Here is a 17,333-nt window from a genome sequence, read left to right as displayed (position 1 = left end):
AAGCTGTTAGGAAGGGCAATATAATAGTTAGCCATCAATCAATATCTCCATCCCCACAAACATAATCTACTACTTTCACAGATCATGCCTAGTTCATCAGAAACAGAATTCAGGGCTCTCTTCTCGCAGCTGCCATCAGGAAGGTGGTACAGGTGGCTCAGGACCCTCACCAGGTTCAGGAACAGTTATTACCCCTCAACCATCAGGCTCTTGAATCAGAGGAGATAACGTCACTCACCTTCCCTCACCACAACACTAACTGTTCCCCAATGGACTCACTTTCAAGGACTTTTCATTTCATGTTTTTGATATTTATTGCTTATTTATTTATTTATCATTATTATTTCTATTTTTCCTCATTCTCTTTGTATTTGGAATTTGTTGTCTTTGCATATTGGTTATTTGCCCATCTTGTATTGGGTGTGGTCTTTAGTTAATTCTAATGCACTTCTTTGTATTTACTGTGAATGCACATGAGGAAACAAATCTTAGGGTTGCATATGGTGACATAAATGTACCTTGATAATAAATTTACTTTGAACTTTGGGGTTTATTATGATGGACATACTGTATGTTGTGAAATTTGCTGTTTTCTGGCAGCAGTACTGTGCAAGACAAAAAAATTCAGTGTGTTTCAATACAGAATATAGTGCAAAAGAGGAATAGTGTTTTGGGTTCAGACACTATTCAGAAATCTGATGGCAGAGGGGAAGAAGCTGTTCCTAAAGTGTTGAGTGTGCATCATTAAGATTAGCCTTATCTGTTACATACACATCCAAACATTGAAAACAGAGTAAAATGTGAACGGCCGACACAGTCTGAAGATGTGCTGGCTTCAGGTTCCCAAACCTCTTCTTTGATGGTAGCAATGAGAAAAGGGCATTACCCAGATGTTGAGGGTCTTTAATGATGGATGCTACCTCTTTAAGGCACTGCCTCTCTGAAGATGTCCTCAATGGTGGTGAGGTTTGCGGCCACGAAGGAACTGGCTGAGTCTACAGTCCTCTGCAGCCTCCATGCAAGGTGGTGAGGCAACCACTCAGAACGCTGTCCTCTGCACACATGGGGAAATTTCGTCAGAGTCTTTGGTGACACATCAAATCTCCTCAAACTCCCACCCAGGAAGAGCCACTTAATGATTGCATCAGTATGTTGAACCCAGGGTAGATCCTCGGAGATGTTGACACCCAGGGATTTGAAGCTGTTCACCCTTTCCAACTCTGACCCTCCCCCCCATGAGAGTTGGTGTGCGTTCCCCCAACTTTCCCTTCCTGAAGTCCGCAATCAATTCCGCGTTCTTGCCAATGTTGAGTGTGAGGTTGCTGTTGCAACACCAATCAACTGGCTGATCCACCTCACTCCTGTACGCCTCCTCATTACCATCTGCGATTCCACCAACGGTGACATCATCGGAAAATTGTTGTCACTGTGGTATTATGAAACCTCTTAGATGAACACTTCCTCATTTAACCCCTCCTCTTCATTCATCAGCAGGAAAACAACACAGGTGTTGGAAATCTAAAATAAAAATGAGCATTTCTGGTCATATGTCTGTCAGCAACTTAGTGAAGGGAACTATCGACTCTTTATTCCCCTCCATCGATGCTGCCTCTCAATCAGAGTTCTTGCAGCATTTTGTGTGTGTTGCTCAAGGCTTCCAGCATCTGCAGAATCTCTTGTGTTACTGAGGATGTGTTGTTTATTTGTCATCACCAGAAACATTAATTCTAATTTTCTCTCTGCAGGTAGTGTGAGACCTGCTGAAGCAGGGGTCTCCAACCTTTTTTAATACCATGGACACCCACCATTAACTGAAGGATCTGTGAACCCCAGGTTGGGAACTCCTGTGCTAGGGATTTCCAGCTTCCTTGATTCTCACTTTCCTCACTCTTTAACCCTTTACAGCTCATCTTTCCAGATAAAATATTCCTCCATCATAGTAATAATACCATAAGACCATAGGCCAAAAGAGAAGAATTGGGCTGCTCAGCTCAGTGAGTCTACCTGCACGGTTTTGTGCACTTTATGCAGTCCTGGAGAGGTCTGTAGACTAGTATAGTTTTTGTGTTTTTTCTTACATAGTTCAGTGCAGTTTTTGTATTGTTTCATGTAGCACCATGGTCCTGGAAAACGTTGTCTCATTTTTACTATGTTCTGTACCAGCAGTTATGGTTGAAATGACAATAAAAGTGACTTGACTTGACTATGTATATGTGCCTAAGACTTTTGCACAATACTGTAGTAATTTTATGTATTGCACTGTACTGCTGCCACAAAAAAAGCAAATTTCATGACAGATGTGAGTGATGATAAACCTGATTCTGATTTGGGTCTCTTTTGTGGACTGAGAGTGGGAAGGGGACAGGGAGAGGGGAATCACAGTTGGGAAAGGGGAAGGGAGAAGGGAGGGGGCAGAAAGCACCAGAGAGACATACTGTAATGATTAATAAACCAATTGTTTGGAATCAAATGACCTATCTCCTTTGCTCCTGCAAGATTTACAAACTCACTCTTCACTCCACGTTGACAAATACAGTACTGTGTGAATGTCTTAGGCACCCTGGTGACATATGTGCGCCTTGGACTTTTGCACAGTGCTGCACATACTTACATAATAACCCTGATCTCGATTCATTTGTTTTTAAATGTTCTTGCTGGCCTTGCTTTTCTCTGGCCAAGGACACTGACTCAAGCCTCAGGCATGGTTCATTCCATTGCTGGAAGACTATTTGATATCAGGGGAATTACTATGAAGTCCACGGCAACCAGTGGTTTTGTTATTGACCACATTCCGTTGAACCCTGTTGGATCACGGCGATGTGTTGTTTCCAGCTGAGGACAGGAGTGCGCTCTGCTGAATCACAGAATCCCCATTATTACTATGAAGAATAGTGGCACACACAAATACTGGAGGAACTCAGCAGATCAGGCAGCATCAGTGGAAATGAATAAGCAGTCAACATTTATTTCCATAGATGCCGCCTGACCTGCTGAGTTCCTCCAGCATTTTACGTGTGTTACTCTGGATTTCCAGCATGAACAATGGTGACTTGCCTCAGAATGGCAGCAGCCTTTGAACTGTAGGGTAGCAAATGGCATTTTTAAGAACGTAGAACCACAGAACATTATAGCACAGTACAGGCCCTTCAGGCCACGATATTGTGGAGCAGCAGTACAGTGCTAAAAATAAAATTACTAAATAAAGGATAAAGATTAGCTTTATTTGTCACATGTATATCAAAACATCGAAATAGCTTGTGTCAATGACCAGCACAGTCCGACGATGTGCTGAAGCAGCCTGCAGGCATCACTACACCTCTGGCACACACAACTCACTAACCCTAACCTGTACTGTATGTCCTTGGAATGTGGGAGGAAACAGGAGCACCTGGAGGAAACCCATGCATTCACAGGGAGAATGTACAAACTGCTTACAGACAGCATCAGGAATTGAACTCCAATCATTGGCACAGTTTAAGGGCATCTGTTAGTCTTGTGAGACCATGGATCTGCGTCTTCACTCTCCAGGGCGCAGGCCTGGGCAAGGTTGTATGGAAGACCAGCAGTTGCCCATGCTGCAAGTCTCCCCTCTCCACGACACCAATGTTGTCCAAGGGAAGGGCATTAGGACCCATACAGCTTGCGCAGAGCAATATGTGATTAAGTGCCTTGCTCAAGAACACAACATGTTCCCTCGGCTGGGGCTCGAACTCACAACCTTCAGGTCACTAGTCCAATGCCTTAACCACTTGGCCACGTGCCCACAGTTAAGCATTACAATAATCACTACACTACTGTGCCACCCCTCAATGCCATCATGAAAGAAATAGAGTGTGTAAGAGTGAAATCATGAAATTAAAGAGGACTTGAGCTGGTTTCTTGGATGGTTGGCATTTGATCAGTAGGCTGAATGTTCTTTTTCTATTTTGAAAGGAAATGTGAGAGAATATGAAAATAACAATAACATCACCTGCGTTAAGTTTCGGCATGAGCTGATTTGGAACAGGACACTGTCGACTCTCTCGATTGAACCATTGGTTAGTGGTCGAAGAGCGTCTAATTGTTAATCTTATGGTCCGTGGTACACGCCCATCTTTCTGTAATCTGCAAAAAAAAACTGTAATGTTCCCAAGACGAATACAATTCATTCACTGAAGCACAGAGATTTACCTAACATCCATTAAATGTTCTTTCCTGCTCTCCTCGTTCTGTTGAGCTTTATTGAGTCTCTCTATACGTTCACATTTATTTAAGTTTGGTTATTGACATTTGTGCATGAGACAGTTCTGCTAATTGTTGATTGCTGTTTGGACTGTTATCTTCTAAATTTTTGGTTGCTATTGTGTTGTCTGTTATGGTATTGTCCTATGTTTTATTCTTGGCACCAAATCACAATCAATTCTGGTATAGAATCATGGAGTCATAGAAAGGTAGAGCATAGAAACAGGCCCTTTGGCCCTTCTGGTCTGTGCCAAACCATTTAAACTGCCTACTCCCATTGATCTGCAGCACAGCACCCCCATACCACTACCAACCATGTACCGATCCAAACTTCTCTCAAATGTTGAAATTGAGCTCACATGCACCACTTGCACTGGCAACTCGTTCCACACTCTCACAACCCTCTAAGTGTAAAAGTTTCTCCTCATTTTCTCCCTAATCCATGACCTCTAGTTGTAGTCCCACCCAACCTCAGTGGAAAAACCCTGCATGTATTTACCCTATCATTTCCCCCTCACTATTTTGTATACCTCTATCAAATATCCTCTCAATCTTCTATGTTCCAAAGAAGTAAGTTTCACATACTGCCAATAAAGTGATTCTGATTCTGATATAATTGTGGTGTCATGGCCAATACAAATCGCAAGATATTCTACAGATGTTGAGGAATGCACAAACTACTGGAGAAACTCAGCAGATTAGGCAGTATCTATGGTGAAGAGCCTGATGAAGGGTCTTGGCCCAAATCATTATCTGTTCATTTTGCTCCATAGAACCTGTTGAGTTTACAGGATATAGAACATTACAGCACAATACAGGAGCTTCAGCTCATGATGCTGTGCCAATGTGTTAACCTACTCTAAGATCAACCTACATAACACTCAATTTTTCTATTGTCCATCTGCCTATCTAAGATTCTTCTCCACGTCCATAATGTATCTGCATTAACCTCCACCTCCGACAGGGCATTCCATGCACCCACCACACTCTGTGTAAAAAGACCTTTCTCTGACAAGCAGGGAGATTACGCTGAAGCTTTATGAGGCACCAGTCAGGCCGCACTTGGAGTATTGTCAACAGTTTGGGGCCCAATATCTCAGAAAGGATGTGTTATCATTGGAGACAGTCCAGAGCAGAGTCAAAAGAATGATTCTGGGAATGAAAGGGTTAAAAATATGAGATGCATTTGGCAGTTTTGGGCCTGTACTCACTGGAATTTAGAAGAATGAGAAGGGATCACATTGAAACCTACCGAATGTTGAAAGGACTAGATAGCGTGGATGTGGAGAAGATGTTTCCTATGGTGGGGGTATCCAGAGCTAGAGGGCACAGCCTCAAAATTGAGGGGTGTCCTTTTAGAACGGAAGTAAAGAGGAATTATTTAGCCAGAGAATAGTGAATCTGTGGAATGCTCTTGCACAGACTGTCCATGGGTATATTAAAGGCAGAAGTTGATTATTTCCTGACTGGTCAAGGCTTCAAAGGATATGGCAAAAAGGCAGGTGTATGGGGTTGAGTGAGATCCAGGATCAGTCATGATGGAATAGCGGTGCAGACTTGATGGGCTGACTGGCCTAATTCTGCTCCTATATTTTATGGTCTTATGGACATTCCCCGTATACTTTCCTCCAATCACATTAAAATTATACACCCTTTTAGTTCCTCCAGCATAGATTGCAAACACAACCATAGTGACACTGATCACAGCATTTAGCGGTTCCTCTTTATGAACATACACTCAGTGGCCGGTTTATTATCCTGTACCTAACAAAGTGGCTACTGAGTGGATGTCCGTGGTCTTCTGTTGCTGTAACCCACACTTCAAGGGTCAATGTGTTGTGCATTTTCTTGCGGTTATTTGAGTTTCTATTAGCTTGAACCAGTCTGGCCATTCTCCTCTGACCTCTCTCGTTAGGAAGGCATTTTTAGCGGGGTGTTCACGGGGTGTTCTTTGATTCTCGCACACCGAGAGCAGCAGTTCGAACCTGGGGTTCATGGACCCCCCCCCCCCACCTCAGTTAATGGTAAGCATCCATGGCTTGAGAAAAAAAAGTTGGGAACCCCTGTTTGAGAGACTGCTGTGCATGAATAGACAATAGGTGCAGGAGTAGGCCATTCGGCGCTTCGAGCCAGCACCGCCATTCACTGTGATCATGGCTGATCATCCACAGTCAGTATCCAGTTCCTGCCTTATCCCCATAACCTTTGATTCCACTATCTTTAAGAGCTCTACCCATCTCTTTCTTGAAAGCATCCAGAGACTTGGCCTCCACAGCCTTCTGGGGCAGAGCATTCCACATATCCACCACTCTCTGGGTGAAAAAGTTTTTCCTCAACCCTGTTCTAAATGGCCTACTCCTTATTCTTAAACTGTGGCCTCTGGTTCTGGACTCACCCATTGGTGGGAACATGCTTCCTGCCTCCAGCATGTCCAATCCCTTAATAATCTTATATGTTTCACTCAGATCCCCTCTCATCCTTCTAAATTCCAGAGTATACAAGCCCAGTCGCTCCAATCTTTCAACATATGACAGTCCCGCCATCCCAGGAATTAACCTTGTAAACCTATGCTGCACTCCCTCAATAGCAAGAATGTCCTTCCTCAAATATGGAGACCAAAACTGCACATGATACTCCAAGTGTGGTCTCACCAGGGCCCTGTACAGCTGCAGAAGGACCTCTTTGCTGCTATACTCAATTCCCCTTGTTATGAAGGCCAGCGTCCCATTAGTTTTCTTCACTGCCTGCTGTACCTGCATGCTTACTTTCAGTGACTGATGTACAAGAGCACCTAGATCTCGTTGTACTTCCCCTTTTCCTAACTTGACTCCATTTAGATAACAATCTGTCTTCCTGTTCTTACCATCAAAGTGGATAACCTCACATTTATCCATATTAAATTGCATCTGCCATGCATCCGCCCACTCACCCAGCCTGTCCAAGCCACCTGCATTCTCATAACATCCTCCTCATATTTCACACTGCCACCCAGCTTTGTGTCGTCCGCAAATTTGCTAATGTTACTTTTAATCCCTTCATCTAAATCATTAATGTATATTGTAAACAGCTGCGGTCCCAGCACTGAACCCTGTGGCACCCCACTGGTCACTGCCTGCCATTCCAAAAGGGACCTGTTAATCGCTACTCTTTGTTTTCTGTCAGCCAGCCAATTTTCAATCCATGTCAGTACTCTGCCCCCAATACCATGTGCCCTAATTTTGCCCACTAATCTCCTATGTGGGACTTTATCAAAGGCTTTCTGAAAGTCCAGGTACACTACATCCACTGGCTGTCCCTTGTCCATTTTCATAGTTACATCCTCAAAAAATTCCAGAAGATTAGTTAAGCACGATTTTCCCTTCATAAATCCATGCTGACTCGGACCTATCCTGTTACTGCCATCCAAATGTGTCTTAATTTCATCTTTTATAATTGACTCTAGCATCTTTCCCACGAGTGACATCAGGCTAACCAGTCTATAATTCCCTGTTTTCTCTCTCCCAGGAGATCAGCAGTTTCTGTGATACTCAAGCCACCCTATCTGGCACCAAAATAATTCCTCACTTAGATCACATTTTTCCCCATTCTGAGGTTTGGGCTGAACAACAACTGAACCTCCTGACGATATCTGCAAGCTTTTATGCATTGAGTTGCTGCTACATGATTGACTGATTAGACATTTGCATCGATAAGCAGGTACACAGGGTAGATGTATCTAATAAAGTGGCCACTGAGTGCACGTCTTTATTTGTGAATTTTATAGGCTGCTGATAAGGGGCAGCAATATGTCATTTACTATGTTTAGCAGCTGGTGTTGGAGTTCACCACTATTACAAGGGCATTAGAGTGATAAGTTAGAGCTTTATTGTCATTGTTGAGGACAATGAGATTGCAGTGCGACTCCATTCAGAACAAAACAGCATCCAGGCCATTCCGTTACTAAACTGCCAGCATGCTGCTTCGCACTGAACCAGGTCACCCTGTAATCTTGCTGTCCTCAGCACTGATAACCTTACCTGGTTCTTCACCCATGCACATTATTCATGTTATCACAGGCATTCATGGTGGCCTCTATACTGGGTATAAAAAGCCAAAGTAACACAAATATTTGAGGCAATTTATGTGCAATAATAGTTAAATTCATAAGCAAGTTAACCATTAGTTTTCAAAGAATTTTCATAATAATAACTTATTTACAGAGCATTTTTCATACAGACGAAGTAGTTGGCAGTGCTTTACTATGGGACAAAAGTGCAAAGTGAAAATAAAGTAAAAAACATAAACATGACAATAAAAGATAAAAATTAGCTAAAAGCAAGGTTAAATAAATGGGTTTTGACCTGGCATTTCAAAGTAACAAATGAGCCTGCATCCCTCAGATATTGAATTCCACAGTTTCGGAACATAGTTCAAAAAAGCTGACCTGCTAATTATCTTTTGAGGGAGATTGAAGGGCCTGGCAGAAAAAGACCTGAGAGCCTGAGCAGAATTGCATAACAAAAACGATTCGGTGATGTCCTCTGATCCCAGACCACTAAGAGCTTTAAAAACAAGTAAGAGAACTTTAAATGATACAGGAAACCTTTTACAATAGGTATTCATGGAAATATAGGCAGTAATTCTTCCTCTGTAGAATTATTTGTGAATGTAGTATTAAGCTCCCTCTTTCCTTTCTCACTCAACTCCAAAAAATTGAAAAGACCAGTCTAATCTTCATTAGTTCTATTTGTGGTGAAATGACGTGTAAGAACGTGATTGGAAAGAGTTCTGAGCATGCGCAGGGATGATAGAAAGACCGAGAAACATGGTATTGTAAAAACGTTGTGGTTGTTGTTAAATAAAAGTTCTATTTCTTCCAGAATGTGGTTCTTTATTAGTAACCCACAGTACGTATGAATATAAAGAACACAACGTGGTGTCAACGTGCTTGCATTACGTCATCAACTGAAAACAGAGCTTGACACAATGGAACGGCTAGGAGTCATTAAAAAAAATTGATGAACCGACTGAAGGGGTCAATTCGCTTGTCATTGTCGATAAGGAAGTTTGAAAACTGAGAACTTGCTTAGATCCAAGAGTCTTAAATCGAGCCATTAAATGAGAGCATTTCAAATTGCCTACTCGTGAAGAAATTATGTCACAGTTTGCTAATGCAAAGTACTTTAGTAAATTAGATGCATCTTCGGGATTCTGGCAACTTTAGCTCGATGAACCGAGTTCAATGTTGTGTACCTTTAACACTCCTTTTGCCAGATACTGTTTTCTACAGCTTCCGTTTGGAATTGCATCAGCTCCTGAAGTATACCATGAAACCATTCACATGCCATATGAGCACACTGAGAGTGTGGATACATCCATGGATGATATTATTGTTTGGGGATCATCTAAACAAGAGCATGACGTCAGACTCAGACAAGTCTTTGAGGCAACACGCAAGGCAAACCTGAAGATGAATAAAGACAAATGTCAGCTAGGAGCGACTGAACTTATCTTTGTGGGTGATATCATCAGCAATGAGGGTGTGCGTCCTGATCCATTGAAGGTTTCTGCTGTTGAGAACATGCCAAGACTGCAATGTAAAAAGGATGTTCAAAGATTCATGGGAATGGTCAACTACATGGGAAAATCCATACCCAATCTTTCGGAACAGCTTGCTCCATTGAGGCAGCTAACAGGAAAGAACAAATGGAGTGTGAATCATGAACAGAAGGCGTGGCAAAATCTCAAGAAAATGCTCACTAAAGAACCTGTGTTGAAATTCTATCATGCTGAGAGACCCATCAAAATCTTATGTGATGCATCTCAAGTGGGCTTAGGGGCAGTATTACTTTAGAAACATGATCAGGAATGGCTATCAGTGGCATATGCATCTCGTTCATTATCTGATCCAGAAACAAGGTATGCCCAAATTGAAAAAGAATCGCTCAGCATTATGTTTGCTTGTGAGAGATTTCATCAGTCTGTGTCAGGGCAATCTATTCATGTTGAAACTGATCATAAGCCTCTGATCGCATTGCTTCACAGACCTTTAAGTGATTGTCCTTTGCAAATTCAGCGAATGATGATCAAATCGCAAAGGTATGTACTGAATGCGTCATATACACCTGGAAAATTCATGTACACAGCTGACACACTTTCCAGAGCTGTGGATCCAACAACAAAAGACATTCACAGGGATGCTGTTGATGTTCAGGCATTTGTTGATATGATCATAGAGACTGTACCTGTTGCTACCGAAAAGTTGGAACGGCTGTGTCCTGAGACAGAGAAGGACAAAATTTTCAGTCAGGTAATATAAGTGGTGATGGATGGATGGCCAGATAGTAAGCATGGCTGTACCTCAGAAGTACAAGTATATTGGAACCATAGATCAGAACTTTCTGTTGTGGATGGGATATTGTACAAAGGTAGCAGAACTGCGGTTCCTAAAAGTCTCTGAAAAGAAATACTTGGAAAAATCCATGAAGGCCACCTAGATATTGAAAAATCTAAGAAAACATAGAATAGTACAGCACAGTACAGGCCCCTTAGCCCACAATGTTGTGCCGAACCTTAAACCCTGTCTGCCATATAACCACCCGCCTTGAACTCCTCCATACATCTGTCTAGTAGTCTCTTAAACTTCACTAGTGTATCTGCCTCCACCACTGACTCAGGCAGTGCATTCCAAGCACCAACCACTCTCTGAGTAAAAAACCTTCCTGTAATATCCCCCTTGAACTTCCCACCCCTTACCTTAAAGCCATGTCCTCTTGTAGTGAGCAGTGTTGCCCTGGGGAAGAAGTGCTGGCTGTCTACTCTATCGATTCCTCTTAATATCTTGTATACCTCTATCATGTCTCCTCTCATCCTCCTTCTCTCCAAAGAGTAAAGCCCTAGCTCCCTTAATCTCTGATCATAATGCATACTCTCTAAACCAGGCAGCATCCTGGTAGATCTCCTCTGTACCCTTTCCAATGTTTCCACATCTTTCCTATAGTGAGGTGACCAGAAATGGACACAGTACTCCAAGTGTGGCCTAACCAGAGTTTTATAGAGCTGCATCAATACCTCGCGACTCTTAAACTCTATCCCTCGACTTACAAAGGCTAACATCCCATAAGCTTTCTTAACTACCCTATCTACCTGTGAGGCAACTTTCAGGGATCTGTGGACATGTACCCCCAGATCTCTTTGCTCCTCCACACTAGCAAGTATCCTGCCATTTACTTTCTACTCTGCCTTGGAGTTTGTCCTTCCAAAGTGTACCACCTCACACTTCTCCGGGTTAAACTCCATCTGCCACTTCTCAGCCCACGTCTGCATCCTATCAATGTCTCTCTGCAATCTTCGACAATCCTCTACACTATCTACAACACCACCAACCTTTGTGTTGTCTGCAAACTTGCCAACCCACCCTTCTACCCCCACATCCAGGTTAATAAAAATCACGAAAAGCAGAGGTCCCAGAACCAATCCCGGTGGGACACCACTAATCACAACCCTCCAATCTGAATGTACTCCCTCCACCACGACCCTTTGCTTTCTGCAGGCAAGCCAATTCTGAATCTACTGTCCTCTCTGATTCTATTCTTTTCCATGATAATGCTAAAGGCCAGAGAAGGGCGTGGGAAGGGATGTTTTGGCCCAGGATGAATCAAGAATTTGCAGAATTGGTGTCTTCTTGTCAAAAATGCCTTAAATACCAACCTAGCAACCCTAAGGAGCCACTGCATCCACATCCTAGTCCTCAGAGACCTTATCAGAAGGTGGGCATTGATCTTTTTGTAACTGACAACATAGATTATCTATTAATAATAGATTACTACTCATTGTATCCTGAAGTGTATGGACTGAGCAGAACAACTGCAGAGAATGTAATTACATACATGTAATCAGTTTTTTCCAGACATGGTGTTCCTGATGAAGTTTTCACAGACAATGGTCCACAATTCAATGGTGAATGCATAAGACATTTTGCTCATGAATGGGGCTTTGTTCATACAACATCTAGTCCATTTTCCTCTCAGTCCAATGGATTAGTTGAGAAGTCGGTAGGAATTATCAAGAAACTGATGCACAAAGCAAAAGATAGTGGAGGTGTTTTTTATAAAGCTTTGTTAGCCTATCGCAGTACTTCACTTGAATGTGGATTTTCACCTGCTCAGCTCTTGATGGGGCGCCGTTTGAGATCCAATCTGTCAATAGATGAGAGCCTTCTGAGAACAGAGAAAGGTGAACAAGTGAAAAGATGGAAAGATGAACACAAAACAAAGCAGAAAATATACTTTTGACAGATGTTCTCATCCATTACCTGAACTGCACCAAGGAGATGAAGTAAGGATACGAGACAAGATGAACACATGGACACCGAAAGCTATAGTACTTGAAGTACAACCCAGATCATACATGGCCCAAACAGAAGAAGGAGCAATGTTAAAAGAAATCGCAAAGACCTCAAGAAAGAGCTAACTTCAGAGTTTCAGTTAACTGATGCAGACCAAACAAATCATGGAAATAACAACGAAACTCAAGAACTGTGTGAACCACTTAGAAGGCCTACTCATGTTCGTAAACCCCCAGAGAGACTGACAGAGAGACCTATGCATTTGCTCTGGTCAATGTTGCTAATTGTTTTTCTTCTTAAGGAAAGGAAGATGTGGTGATATGACGTGTAAGAACGTGATTGGAGAGAGTTCTGAGCATGGGCAGGGATGATAGAAAGATTGAGAAATGTGGTCTTGTGAAAATGTTGTGGTTGTTGCTAAATAAAAGTTCTATTTCTTCCAGAACATGGTTCTTTATTAGTACCCCACGGTACGTATGAATATAAAGAACACAACTCCATTTCCAATCTAGATTAACAAACACAAAATGCTAGTGGAACTCAGCAGGTCAGGTTTTGAGCCAAGACACTTTACCAGGACTGGAAAGAAAAGGGGATAGCCAGAATAAAGAGGTGGGAGAGGGGAAGGAGTACAAGATGGCAGGTGATAGGTGAGATCAGGAGAGGGGAAGTGGATTGAAGGAAGAAGCTGGGAGGTGATAGGTAGAAGCAGTAAAGGGTGAAAAAGAAGGAATCTGATAGGAGAAGACAGTGAACCATGCGATAAAGGGATGGAGGAGGGGCACCAGAGAGAAGTGTAGATAGGTGAGAAGAAGGATAGGGATGAGAGGGGAGCCAGAATGGGGAAAGGAAAACGAGAGTGGGGGGAGGGAATTTACAACTCCATTTTTGATATAAACAGAAATTTTAAAAGATCCAGCAGTTAAACTGGTAGATTAAGTTTGCTAAAAGAGCTGGAAACCAAATATCAGCACAATTGATTTAGGATTTAATCATGGGCCTTACATTTTTACTTAACCTTACAGGGTGCCATGGCAGCGTAGTGGTTGGTGTGACACAATTACAGCTCAGGGTGGCGGAGTTTAGAGTTCAATTCCTGCACTGCCTGTAAGGGGATTGTATGTTCTCCCCATAAACATGTGTGTTCCCTCTGGATACTCTGGTTTCCTCCCGCAATCCAAACATGTATCTGTTAGTAGATTAATTGGTCATTGTCAATTGTCCTGTGATTAGTCTAGGGTTAAATAGGTGGTTGCTGGGTGGTGCGGCTCGTTGGGCTGGAAGAGCCTGTTCCACATTGTAGCTCTAAGTAAGTAAGAAAGTAACTAAATGAGTAACTAACTAACTAACTAAATAACCTTGTGAAGGTACAACCTTCATCTGTCTTGTCCAAGGACAAGGTTGCAAGGCAATGTGGGGGAGGTAGATCAGATGTCAATGTTCTCACAATCTGATTGATGTAATCTGCTGGCAGTCACGTATCTGATGGGATGACAGCCTGAGATTTTCTTTTAACTGATACAAGTCAGCTCTCTTTGTTGAGAATTACGGGGTTGCAGGGAGGGCAAGCACCTCTGCTGAAGGGGCTTGTCGTCTCCATCCTAGGACAGCTCACTCACCTTTGGGCCACTGGACACTCAACTCTCTCCTGTGGCTCCAAGTAGCAGTTTGCATGCGACAGTGGAAACACCCTGGTACCTAGACAATCAGGCTAGACCAGGTGAGGGTGGTGATGGGTTTCGTTACCCAGTGAGATAGGGGCGTGCCTGTCCTAGCATGCACAGTCAGCTCTGGCAGACTGGGCAGATGAGATCTACTGTGAAATCCAACGGGCAGGAAGGTGGTTCTGCAACACACTGTGGAGAGCAAAGGACATGATATGGCACAGAAGTCATGGTTATCCACTGCAACCAAGGAAGACCCCAGGTGTGACAACTACTCCTACCACTGGATCCAGACATATGGGTCAAGGGAGTGGACCTGACCCAGTGCAACAGCCTTTTCACTTTAAAATCTCTCCCCTAAGGGTCTCCTGTCATTGTCAGAAATGATGGACAACCACCACAGACACAAGTGAAGGCCAAGTCATTGGGTTTATTTCAAAGTTCAGAGTTCACAATAAATTTATTATCGAAGTACATATATGTCACCATATACAACCCGAGATTCATATTCTTGCGGGAAATCACAATAGATAAAAGAAACACAATAGAATCAATGAAAGACTGCACCCAACAGGACAAACAACTAATATGCAATAAAAAAACAAACAGTGCAAATACAAAAAGTGAAAAATAATAATAATAAATAAGCAATAAATATCAAGAACGTGAGCTGAAGAGTCCTTGAAATTGAGTCCATACATTATGGGAACAGTTCAGTCTTAGGGTGAGTGAAGTTGAGTGAAGTTATCCCCGTTGGTTCAAGAGCCTGGTGGTTTTACCTATCTATTTTTGTTTTTTATATATTTATTTATTGACATACAGCACTGAATAAGCCCTTCCAGCCCCTCGAACTGCACCACCCAGCAACCCCCAATTTAACCCTAACCTAGTCACAGGACAATTTACAATGACTAATTAATCAACAAACTGGGACATCATTGAACAGTGGGAGGAAACCCACGCGGTCACGGGGAGAACGTACAAACTCTTTATAGGCTGTGGCAAGAATTGAACCCAGGTTGCTGGTACTGTAAAACATTGTGCTAACTATGCTACCTTGCTGTTCCTGAACCTGGTGTTAAGAATTATGAATTCTTTGTATAAACGTGGGATAATATCACAATGGAAATGTCATCAATATTTAAAAGGTCAAGCGTAAAGGTCTTACAAACCTGATTAGGAGACTAATGAGTAACTCTTCAAGTTTCGCTCGGATTTCCACCAATGAGGAGCATTTTCGGAAGGAATCTTCATTACTGAGGGACTGAGGAAAACATGCAGATAATTAACAATCTGTTTTAGACCCTTGCCGGAGATTAACGTTGTTCTGCATGAAAATGTCAATATCAGGTTATTTGACTGATTAGTATATCACTAGGATCTCAACACAAGTCATTGGGTATATTCACCTGTCACCTTCTAGCTTGTCCTTATTCCCCTCCCCTCACCACCTTCTTATTCTGTCATCTCCCCTCTTCCTTTCCAGTCCTGATGAAGGGTCTTGGCCCGAAATGAGAGGGCATATGTTAGATACATGGGTTATGACCAAAGAAGATATGGCTAAAGTCACTTAGCATGTCAGTGCAAGGCTGTCTATTAAGTGTGTCAGAAAACAAACCTACAAAAATTAGTGGAAATAGTGGAAACTGCCAATATTTACAAAAAGATTTCTACCAGAAAACACTATACTACCTCCATTGTCCAGTGGAAACTCCTGGCAGCCTCATTAAGGGTGATGAGCTCCTTTTTATTTGGCACCAGGACTTACCATCTTTAATTGCCAACAAAATTAACTTAAGACTACACGTGAATTAGAATATGAGGCGTCCCACAATGTAGTTACAATAGATTACATAATAAACAGCAGTATCTACCTTAAATACAGTTTTCAAACATGTACTAAAGGTTCAAAGGCTCAATTTAATGTCAGAGAAATGTATACAATATACATACTGAAATGCTTTTTCTTCGCAAAACAGCCACAAAAACAGAGAAGTGCCCCAAAGAATGAATGACAGTTAAACATGAGAACCCCCAACCAGCTCCCCCCTCCTGCGCGTAAACGGCGGCGAGCAACAATCCCCCCTCCCCCACCTGCAAAACAAAAAGCGCACCCGCTACCGAGCACAAACGTGAACTAAGCGATAACAAAGACACAGACCTTGCAGTTACCCCAAAGATTATCGCAATTCATCCGGCATTTGGCAACCCACAGGTTCTCCCTCTCCCTAATAAGGGAGAGGGAGGTGCCCCCCATTTTCACAGCGAGCGAGAGACATAACAACAACCCGCTGGTTTACGATGTTAAAAAGTCCGTTTCGAACTTGGAAATGGGATATTCCACCATGTGAGGCTGGAAGGGCACCATAAAGCCAAACTGAGTGCATCAGCTCAGTTTAGGACCCATTATGAGGATATGCAGGGGGAAGACATTGAAGTGCGTACACTCAGCAAAACAACAGCAGGATGGCAAAGCAATGTTTGTGTGTGTTTGAATGCACACGGGTAAGGAGTGTGTGTTTACCGAATGGTCTCCGTCACAGCATAATTTTAAGGTGATCGGAGGAAAGTATAAGAGGAATGTCAGAGGTAGGTTTTCTGCTACCAGAGTAGTGGAATGCCCTGCCAGGGGGTGGTAATGAGGCAGATGTGTTAAAGACTTTAAACAGATCTGAGACAGGCACATGGATGATAGTGAACTGGAGAGCTATGAAGGAGGGAAGGGTTAGATTGATCTTAGAGTAGGTTAAAATGTTGGCACAACCTCACGGGCCAAAGGACTAGTACTCTGCTGTTGTGTTCTACACACAGTGGCTACTTTACTAGGTACACCTGCTTGTTAATGCAAATATCTAATCACCAATCATGTGGCAGCAACTCAATGCAGAAAAGTTGCAAACATGGTTAAGAGATTCAGTTGTTGTTCAGACCAAACATCAGAATGGGGAAGAAATATCATCCAGGTGGCTTTGACCTTGTTGGAGCCAGGTGGGGTCGTTTGAGCATCTCACAAACTGCTGACCTCCTGGGATTTCACATACAACAGTGTTTAAGAGGAAAAAACATCCAGTGAGTGGCATTTTTGCGGACGAAAATGTGTTTTGTTAATGAGCGAGGTCAGA

At 42.7% G+C, this 17,333-nt stretch overlaps 1 protein-coding gene across 11 annotated transcripts in view; it reads right to left on the bottom strand.

Annotated features, from left to right (window-relative positions):
- Positions 1 to 17,333, bottom strand: part of poli (polymerase (DNA directed) iota) — a 93,283-nt gene that overhangs the window by 6,229 nt on the left and 69,721 nt on the right. For 10 of the 11 annotated variants that reach the window (XR_011885316.1, XR_011885317.1, XR_011885318.1 and 7 more), the window contains 2 exons: positions 15,384 to 15,475; positions 3,971 to 4,104 (listed from right to left, as the gene is read on the bottom strand). Coding sequence is in view for 8 of the 11 variants with exons in the window: in XM_072252198.1 (XP_072108299.1) it covers positions 3,971 to 4,104; positions 15,384 to 15,475 (226 nt within the window). In the remaining 3 variants the exon portion in view is untranslated. Of the gene's footprint in view, positions 1 to 904; positions 1,519 to 3,970; positions 4,105 to 15,383; positions 15,476 to 17,333 lie in introns of those variants that run through there. The other variant, XM_072252207.1, reaches the window with a different exon arrangement.

This window comes from Mobula birostris, chromosome 3, assembly GCF_030028105.1.
Source record: "Mobula birostris isolate sMobBir1 chromosome 3, sMobBir1.hap1, whole genome shotgun sequence".
In the NCBI taxonomy this organism is placed as follows: Eukaryota; Metazoa; Chordata; class Chondrichthyes; order Myliobatiformes; family Myliobatidae; genus Mobula; species Mobula birostris.
The sequence above is the reverse complement of the archived record's forward strand: the minus strand, read 5'-3'. Positions and strand labels throughout refer to the sequence as shown.